The following is a 9,946-nucleotide window of genomic DNA, read 5'->3' on the forward strand; positions in this document are numbered from 1 at the left end:
CTATCATTTTGTGTTAAGAAACTTGCTAATGTAATCAGTGACATCACGACCATCATTCTGTGTTTCTTCAATAGAAGCTAAAACAACAGTACATTCAGTATTTACTCCATTTTGTATTATGTGATACAGTATTGTGTTCATACTTTTATTTTGTCAAGCTTTACATATTCTTTCTATCAAAAAATATGGATTTTTTTCTTTTCAGAAATTCAATATATTTATAAACAGTACACAGTCAATTTAACAGGGAACATTTTGCTAAATGAAGGTCCACTGTGTGCTCATTAAGTGCTAATGACAGCGTGGACATATGTGCATGGTTTTTATACCTTTTTAATTGATTTTAATATCAACAGATTTTACCCATTAACTACAATATAATATTATTATTATTATTATTATTATTATTATTAATAATAATAATAATAATATTAATAATAATAATAATAATAATAATAATAATAATTAGAACTTTATTAATCCCATTGCTTCTTCACATATCCCAGCGTAACTGGGGTCAGAGCGCAGGGTTAGCCATGATACGGCGCCCCTGGAGCAGTTGTGGTTAAGGACGTTGCTTAAGCACCCAACAGTGGCAACCTGGTGGAGCTGGGGATCGAACTGCTGATCTTCCGATCCGTAACTCAGTGCCTTAACCCTTTGAGCTCCCACTGCTCACCAAAAAAATATGGTAACGCTTCACGATTTTGTGTGTCAAACAATATATCTTTCTAAAAATGTCCAGTTTAAAATCACTATCCAATGAAATTCTCTGGTATAGGGTGGACATTTTTTTCTTTTCTGATTTGTTTAACAACACAACTATGTTCCGAATTTGAAAGTGTTTTCACAGCAGCTGACCTCAAAACTTCTTACCCACACACACTTCCTGGGCCATTTTCTGTCACCATGTTAAAAGTGGAAGTGGCATTATTTCGTACTTTCTAACACAACACAAATCCCTGCACAGAGACAGAGACAGAGACAGTGAGTGTGTGTACGATAACTAACAGAACATTATTAATTATTATTATCTGAGGAGTTTGTGAGTCTGGATGTAGAATGGAGATGGTCCTCATCTTCACCTTCTGCCTGATTCTAGGTAAGTACAAACACTTCCAAATCCTCATCAGTCTCAGTGTTCAGTATCAGTGTCACATTAAAGCTTTGCACTGATGGACATTCTACATGACATGCATGATTTGGACTATTAGTCTGAGTGTGTTATGTTATACACACACACACACACACACACACACACACACACACACACACACAAACCTAAACAATGTTTACACTTTAATATTCCTGGATACTGAGCTTCATTTTGGTCTTATATGTTACACCATGGTCCTGGATCATATTTCATTCCACTGTATATTATTCTCCAGCTGGTACTGATGCTGTAACTACAGTAACTGGATACAGAGGACGATCAGTTCAGATTAAATGCTCCTACACATCTGGATATGAAAATAACGAGAAGTATCTGTGCAGAGGTAAATGTCCCTATGTGGGGTATAATGACATTCCTGTTAAGTCTGGATCTCCTGCTAAAGACTCCAGATTCTCTCTGTATGACGACACAACAGCCAAAGTCTTCACCGTCACCATCACTGATCTGAGACCAGAGGATAAAGGAACTTACTGGTGTGTGATAGAGCGCAAAGGGAAAAATATTTACACAGAGATTCTACTGCAAGTTAATACGGGTGAGTGTTACACAGAAGAGAGTTAAAGAATATCATGCAATAATTTAATGAATATGAAAATATTATGATTGAGGCAGATTAATAAAGCATGTATGCAGGTTGTAAAATCAAAACTGTGGTTTAATGCTGGGTATTTATTTCAGATATTGTGAACTATCTGGAATAAAAATTTACATTTAGGCTTTTGGCAGACGCTCGTATCTTATATCTTATCTTATCTTATCCAGAGTGACTTACGAAAAGTGCTTTAAAGGTTACATCATTGGATACATACTTACACTGGGTTAACTAGGTTAATAACTAAGTGCCAGGAATGATGGGTGGGGTACGGGTAGTCCAAGTACTGCAGAAACAGATACGTCTTGAGTTGTCGTTTAAAGATCGTACAGCAGAGACACTGACTGACATCTAGAGGAACTTCGTTCCACCACCTAGGTGCCAGAACAGAAAAGAGCCTGGATGAGTGCTGCTCTCGATCCCTGAGAGATGGTGGGATGAGGCGAGCAGTGCTGGAGGATCGGAGGGAACGTGGTGCAGTGCGTGGTGTAATTAGTGCAGAGAGGTAAGTGGGTGCTGGGCCATTTTTAGCTTTGTACGCAAGCATCAGTGTTTTGAATTTGATGCGGGCAGCTACAGGAAGCCAGTGCAGGGAGCGGAGGAGTGGGGTGGTGTGGGAGAACTTGGAGGGTTAAAAACGAGACGTGCTGCTGCATTCTGGATCAGTTGAGGACAAATCGTGAAGATAAATAAAACAAAACGAAAATGACTGTTTCTTTCAGATGCTCCTGCCCTCTCTACTGTGTCACACATCACACACACGACACATTCCACTTCAACACACTCCATGAGTACATCAGTGCATGCTGGGAACAGACATCCAATAACAGGTATGAACTTCTTGCTTGTCCTCTCCATCACGTTTCTCTTACATCATTCCTCATGTCTCATATTTCTATTTATTTCAGCTAACCTATTAAATAATATTACCCACCCCACCACTGCTCCCTCACCTCAGGGTATGTACGTACAGTGTCACATGTCTTATATGAGACTTTATTTAAATTATTTTGAATGAGGAAGAGAGCAAAGTTCAAACCCATACACGACGGATTACATCAGCAGTGGGGTTGTACAGAAAATGTTTCAAGCATGTTGCTACACCTCAGAAGTTCCTTTAAACCTTTTATCCACTGTTATTTTGGTATTTTCTTTGCAACCCCTGCATCACAGTACCTTCTAATCACTTGCTATACTTGGCATAAATAAAGCAGCACCAGTTTAATCCCTAATATGCCAAAGTCATTAGATATGTTTCTACAAACATTTTTGGTAGTTTATTATTCTAGGTCATATTTTAAGAGTTTTTTGTTGTTGTTTTCCAAATTTATCTGTGGTTTGAAAACATAAGGTATTAACTCACTATAAATGCTTTTACACATGCAGTGTTTATTCTGTTTAAATGACCATGTTGTTCTTTGACCTTGATATGATCCTGTACACTGCAAAAAAGTTGCATTTGTATTTTAACTTTACTGTTGGAATAAAAAAGACATATTGCGTTGTTTTGTTAAGTTCTTTGTTTCATCACTAGGAAAATTAGGTAACAGATCAACATGCTGGTTTAGATGTTCTGAAATCATGACAGAATGTTTTCTTTTTTTTATGAGATTGATTGTAATTTGTAATTAATATTTTCCTCATATTCACATTTTATTCATCACACACAAAAATATTCACACTAAAATACAATTATAACAAATAAAATTAATATTAAATTAAAATTTAATATAAGGTTAAAAGAGTAAAAGATAACAATTAAAATGCACAGAATAAGCCTAGAAATTACACATGAAAACATAAAATGAGGAAAATATAGATTTTAGGGAAATGTTGATGTAAACGTGGCAGGAGAAGTGAAGATTTGTTTATGTTTAGTGTGTGTGCAAATAGTGAAGAGTGTGATATAACGAACTACAGTAGCTGAGGTTTAAATTATAAACATCCGTGATTAATTATTAATAATTATAGGGAAAATCATCTGTAATATCAGGAATGTAGGGGTATGTGTGGGTGTTGTGCGAATCAACTGAGGAATTTTACAATTTGTTGGTAAGAAGGTTCTTCTCACTATCCTCTTGTCTTAAAAAAAAAAAAAAAAAACATAATTGATCTAACAGCTGAGGTTCTCTTCTATGCCTTTCTTGGTCCAGCACTGCTTGCTGTAGATAAAGTGCAGGTTAGGGATCTCAATGTGGATTCAGCTGATCACTCCACTCTCTGTAGAGCTGCCTGTTCTGCTTGGTGCTGATCCAAAATCAAGCTGTTATGCTTCCAGTTAGGATGTTCTTAGTGGTGCAAGTATAGTTCTTTGGCATCTAGGATGGTGGTTTAAAATCATACGTCCCTCATATGTCCGAACTGGTGAAGACACTGAATGGGCTTTTTCACCACAGTGTTACAATTTAAGAGGGCCATGGCTGGTCCTGGAGACATGAAACTTTCCACTCTTTTGACTGGGGTACAGCTCATGATAAGGGGATGGGAGCTCTTCTCCAGTTTTGTGCTAAAATCCACTATCAATTCCTTTTGTATTGCTGAGATTCAGGAAAAGGTTCTTTTCCTGGCACCAGTTATCCAGGCTTTAAGTCTCCTCTGTGTTGTTTTTATCATTGTCATACTGTAAATCAGAAACCTCACCACATTGTCATCATGAAAGAGGTAGAGGTGCAAATAAACAGTGTACACAGGTGCAGCAGTGGGCTCTGGACACAACCTGTGAACTTCTGTGGATATGGAAGTAGCTTCCTCAGAAGCTGATAGAGAGTATGAGGATTTACTTGAAGTTATAACACGTGCAGTCGAATGACTGCACATTGATTGGCCACAGGAGCAAGCTCACCCAAAACAATTAAAATTAGACGACAGATTTCTGTCAGGTGGCCAGCAGATGGAGCCACAACCCCGCTCTCTACCCCTTTTTTGATGACCTCCACAACGAATTATCTTGTTCATGGAGTAAACCTTTTTCATTTCGTATTTTTGTACTTTCGACTTTGTTCTATTCAAACATTGTTGATGCAAAAGCACAAGGTTATATGGTGGTGCCTCAGATAGAAGAGACACTCGCGGGCTATTTTTTTCCTGGGACATTATTCTCATTAGAGAAACCAACACTTCCATCTAAGCCATGTAGAACTACTACATTCTTCTACCCTGGTAGGGAAGGCGTTCCAAGCAGCAGGTCAGGCCGTCGCTTTCTTGCACACCATGGCGGTTTTGCAGGCGTACCAGGCTGACCTGCTAAAGGATTTGAGCATGAGCGGCACTGTGAATCTGGCCTCCGTTCTATGGCCTCCTTGGTGACCGCTGAAAGGGACCTATGGTTAAATCTGACAGGCATCAAGGATAAGGATCGAACTTTCCTCCTTGATGCTCCTGTCTCACCTTCCGGCCTATTCGGCGATGCGATTAATTCCGTTGCCACTAGGTTTCGAGAGGCTAGGCTATATGAACAGGCCTTTGGGAAATTTCTCCCATGCCGTGCTCAAAAGTCGAGGCCGTCGGCCACCCAGCCTCGACCAGATCTGATTCTCGCCAGGCGAGAGGCGCAGAAGGAGAGTGTTAGCAGTCGGGCACCCCCCAGTAAGGTCTGGGGTATGGCTCGCTGCCCCTCACCACCGCCTCTAAAAGATCAGATTGCCGCACTGTCTTCTTTTTGAAGAAGAAGTCCTAAGAGCTTACGCGCCCAGGACCGTGGGGTGCCCCCCGGGGAGGGGCACCTAATGTTCTTTCCTATAAGAGCATGCCCTCCCAGGCACCCCCAGGGGGTCGGTGTTCAGTTCCGCCGCTTTTGGTGTTTCAGACAACACCGGTCTCCAACGACACGTTAGTCCTTCGGTCATTTCCTGCTATATTCTAGGATGCTGAACCACTAAACCCCCCCCTCCCGTGCAGTCGAAGTACTAAAACTCATACCCCTTTCGGAGAAGCTCGCAGCGTGGAAGCTACTGCCAGGCATATCTCCCTGGGTGTTAAAGACTGTGGAGAAAGGCTACAGGATTTAGTTTGCACATCGCCCTCTGCATTTTAACGGCGTGGTCTCCACCTCCGTGAAACCGGAAAGGGTGCCACCTGCTGAACTCCAGGCGTTGCTGGAGAAGGGAGCCATAGAACAGGTTCCTCCTCCAGATATGGAGTCAGACTACTACAGTCGTTATTTCTTGGTCCCCAAGAAAGACGGGGGGGCTGCGTCCAATTTTGGACCTTCGCGGCTTGAACCGCTATCTCAAAAAGTACAGATTCAAAATGTTAACTGTCAAAATTATTGTCTTACAAATCCAACCAGAGGATCTGTTTGTGACAATAGACTTGAAGGACGCATGCTTTCACATAGAAATTTTGCCACAGCACAGGAAGTTCCTGAGGTTCACACAGGGAAAAAGCTTACCAGTATCGGGTCCTTCCATTTGGTCTAGTCCTATCACCCGCACATACACAAAATGTATGGATGCAGTTCTGGCTACCTTGCGACTCCAGAGCATCCGCATTCTCAATTATATAGACGACTGGCTGATCCTGGCTCAGTCTCAGCAGCTAGCGCTTTGACATCAGGATGTCTCTTTCCGGCTCAGAGGACAACATACTTGGGTGTCAGGTGGGATTCAATCACTATGCAGTCACAATTGTCTCCTGCTCGTGTCGAATCCATCCACAACGTCCTGAAGGAAATCAGGATAGACCAGGAAGTGACGGTACATCACTTTAAAAAATGTTTGGGCCTCATGGCAGCTGCATCCACGGTGATACCTTTGGGTCTCTTGCACATGAGAGCTTTTCAGTTGTGGCTAAGAGCCATTGGACTTCATACGAGGGCCAACCCCTGAAGGCAAATAAGGGATACGCGCAAAGGACACCCTTTCTATGTGGTTCAGACCCCGGTTCCTGACCTTTGGTCCCACTCTAGGTCCGTCTTGTCGTTGCAAGATGCTAATGACAGATGCTTCCCTTACCGGCTGGGGTGCGGTCTTGGATGGCCGTCCAGCCCAATGGAGCTGGAGAAGCCATTTTCTCGCATGGTACATCAATTGCCTCGAGATGATGGCTCTATTTTTGGCCCTACAGCACTTCCTCCAGCGGCTGAGAGGCTACCATGTTCTATTGAGGGTGGACAACACATCGGTAGTTTCCTGCATAAATCGCCAGGGCGGACTGCATGCGCGCCGCTTGAACGAGCTAGCGCATCAGGTTTCAATGGCTTGAACGAGCTAGCGCATCAGGTTTTAATGGCAACTGGGGGGCGGCCACCCCTACACAGACCTTGTCACACTGGGTGATAGATGCTACAGTATTGGCGTTTCCTATAAGGCGCGTGGGCTCACTTCGCCTCTAGGAATTAGGGCTCATTCAACCAGAGGGATCGCCTCATTTATTGCATTAGCAAGAGGTATTCCCTTGCAGCAAGTGTGTGACGCGGCGGGTTGGTCCTCTCCGCACACATTTGTAAAATTTTATAGTCTGGATGTTCATGCCACTCCGGGCTCTCGAGTCCTCGAGTCAGCTTTCCAGACATAGTTCTGAGACTTCTCGGCCTTGTGTGCACACGCTACACAACCTTGGGGTCCAGATACTTGTAGTGCGGCGGCGTTGGTACTCTCGTTCCCATTGCGTTTTTACGCAGCATCGAGTGTAGCCTTTGAAGGGGAACGTCTCGGGTTACTTTGCTGTAATCCTGTTCCCTGAAAAGGCGGGAACGAGACTTTACTTTCACACAAATGCACAAACACAAATATTGTTATTATAATTATTATTATTATTACTATTATTATTGTTATTAATAATACAGTTTAATTGTTTAAGTAAAACTAAAAGATCTAAATGTTCTGGATATGGTCCATAGAAATATGCAATATGATCATGTTTCTCACTCACTCACTCATTCACTCATCTTCTATACCGCTTTATCCTGTATTCAGGGTCACGGCGATCTGGATTCTATCCCAGGAGGCTTAGGGCATGAGGCAGGGTATACCCTGGACAGGGTGCCAATTCATTGCAGAGCACACACACACAAACACACTCATTTCCACACTACGGGCAATTTTGGGAACATCAAATAGACTAATCTGTAGGCCTTTGGACTGTGGGAGGATGAAACCCACCAAACATGGGGAGAACATGCAAACTCCTGACCAGGAATCATACCCGGACCCTGGAGGTGCAAGGCGACAGTGGTAAACACTACACCACCGGCACAGTGACCATGATCATGTTTGTCTTTCAGAAATTCCAACCGTCATCACAGCTGTGTCTGTGGTTCTGGTGCTGCTTCTCTTTTCCCTTTTATTTGCTTTCGTTCTACAGAGGAAAAAGAAGATCCAAGGTACCAAAACAAACACTTTTTTTATAGTTTCATTTACAAAACTATTTAAAGTTTTAATAGATTAAAAGTTGTTTTTTTAAAGGTGGAGCTATAAGAGCATGTAAGAAATACAGGTAATGTAAAAAGAATTGACGTGGAAACAGCCACATAAAGTACAAAGAAATTTGTAATTGCTGTACTCAGTAGTCCTTATTGGCAGAACCATAGCGCACCCGAGTGGACAGAACGTTTTATGCATTAGAAGGCATAGAAACATTTCCAATCTGTAGGTATTAATGTTTTTAATATGTATTTTATATTATGATATTTCCATCTTAAAATGCTTGAATGTATTTTTTCCCCCGACTCTTAGGGTCATCTCCAGCTCAACCTGCACAAAGCTTCTCAAACCGGCAAGTGGTGAGTTGTGTTTTGCCAATACGTTTCTCTGCTTTCAACAAGCTACAGTACATGAAACACAGAAACAAGCCACATATTATGGTCTAATTTATTGCACCAAATATTATATTTACATTAGCTGTTATAATTTACACGCAAATACCATCTTCTATTTTATATAAATACTAAAATTAATAAATTAAAAATCAGCAGGGTGACACCTCATGTTATATTTAAACCCAAGAGCAAACTGAGTAAGCCACACCCTAGATTAAAAAGTGTGGTACAGTACCAATACAGTACCCAATCAAAAGCTCAGAGGATTATTTTGCCATCCATTAAGTGTGCTAAACATTTAATCTTTATTGTCATGTGACCTTTGTTAATGTTTATATCTGGATGAATTCTGTACTTAAGAAGGCTGACAAAAACAATTTAATATAACAGAGATAGACATTTAACACAGCTGGTTTAGACTGTATTTAAGATTTGTTTTTCTTCCTTGTGCTCAGGTTCCATGTCCTGATTATGATTATGAGGAGAATAAAAACAGCAGAAGTTTTATTAACACAATTTACTTCACTGCTCCACCTCCCACAAATCCCTGTGAGATTTATTCCAACATTGAATTACCCAGCACTGCTCCACCATTGGTTATGAAATCTCCTGAAAGTCTAACATATGCAGCAGTGAGTTTTGACACCAGGGCTAATGATGCAGCTCCAGCAGTGATCTACAAACAGGAGAATAATTCATATGAATATGCTACTGTTAATATTAATAGACATCGCTAGTTATCATACATTAGAATGCCAATCATTCTGAGTTATTTGTAATATATAGCACTCATTACATTATGCTATACTGCTGTTTAATGTGTTGTGTTCAAAATGTGTTGTTTAATTTTCTAAAATAGCAGTCCTGCCAAAAGTGTGACAGATAATAAAACTCTTTTTTTTTTTTTTTTAGATATATTTAAAATATTGATTACTGGCACAAAATAAAAAACCTGTGGCATGCTGTTATGTAAAAAATAATCAACTTTGAGGTGATAACTTTAACAGATCATCACACTACACTGTCATTCAGTTTAGTGTAAAAGGAACACAATTTGTTAATTTCTTATTTGGTAAATATTTCTCCTGTTTAAATGCACTAAATTTTAAACAGCATTATATTTATTAAGCATCATATTTATAGTTTTACCAGTTTCAATGTATTTATAGAATCTTAATTAATTAAATTAAATTGAAGTTTAATATTTGTATTAATTATTAATTAAGGTATTGTGATGTTATTTCCTTTAAATATACACTCTAAACAACAACAACAATAATAATAATAATAATAATAATAATAATAATATTATTATTATTATTATTATTATTATTAATAATAATAATAATAATAGTAATAATAATAATAGTAATAATAATAATAATAATAATAATAATAATAATAATAAATGTTATTTGGA

The 9,946-nt window shown here is 39.8% G+C and overlaps 1 protein-coding gene across 1 annotated transcript; it reads left to right on the forward strand.

Annotated features, from left to right (window-relative positions):
• The first annotated feature begins 1,062 nt into the window (after positions 1 to 1,062).
• On the forward strand, positions 1,063 to 9,665 carry LOC128506704 (CMRF35-like molecule 3). The gene is made up of 7 exons (XM_053477268.1): positions 1,063 to 1,102; positions 1,392 to 1,712; positions 2,492 to 2,599; positions 2,678 to 2,728; positions 7,993 to 8,091; positions 8,444 to 8,490; positions 8,982 to 9,665. Exons 1-7 carry the CDS (start codon positions 1,063 to 1,065, stop codon positions 9,261 to 9,263), a joined length of 948 nt encoding a protein of 315 aa, XP_053333243.1. The 3' UTR covers positions 9,264 to 9,665.
• The last annotated feature ends 281 nt before the right edge of the window (positions 9,666 to 9,946 follow it).

This window comes from Clarias gariepinus, chromosome 18 (genome assembly GCF_024256425.1).
Source record: "Clarias gariepinus isolate MV-2021 ecotype Netherlands chromosome 18, CGAR_prim_01v2, whole genome shotgun sequence".
In the NCBI taxonomy this organism is placed as follows: Eukaryota; Metazoa; Chordata; class Actinopteri; order Siluriformes; family Clariidae; genus Clarias; species Clarias gariepinus.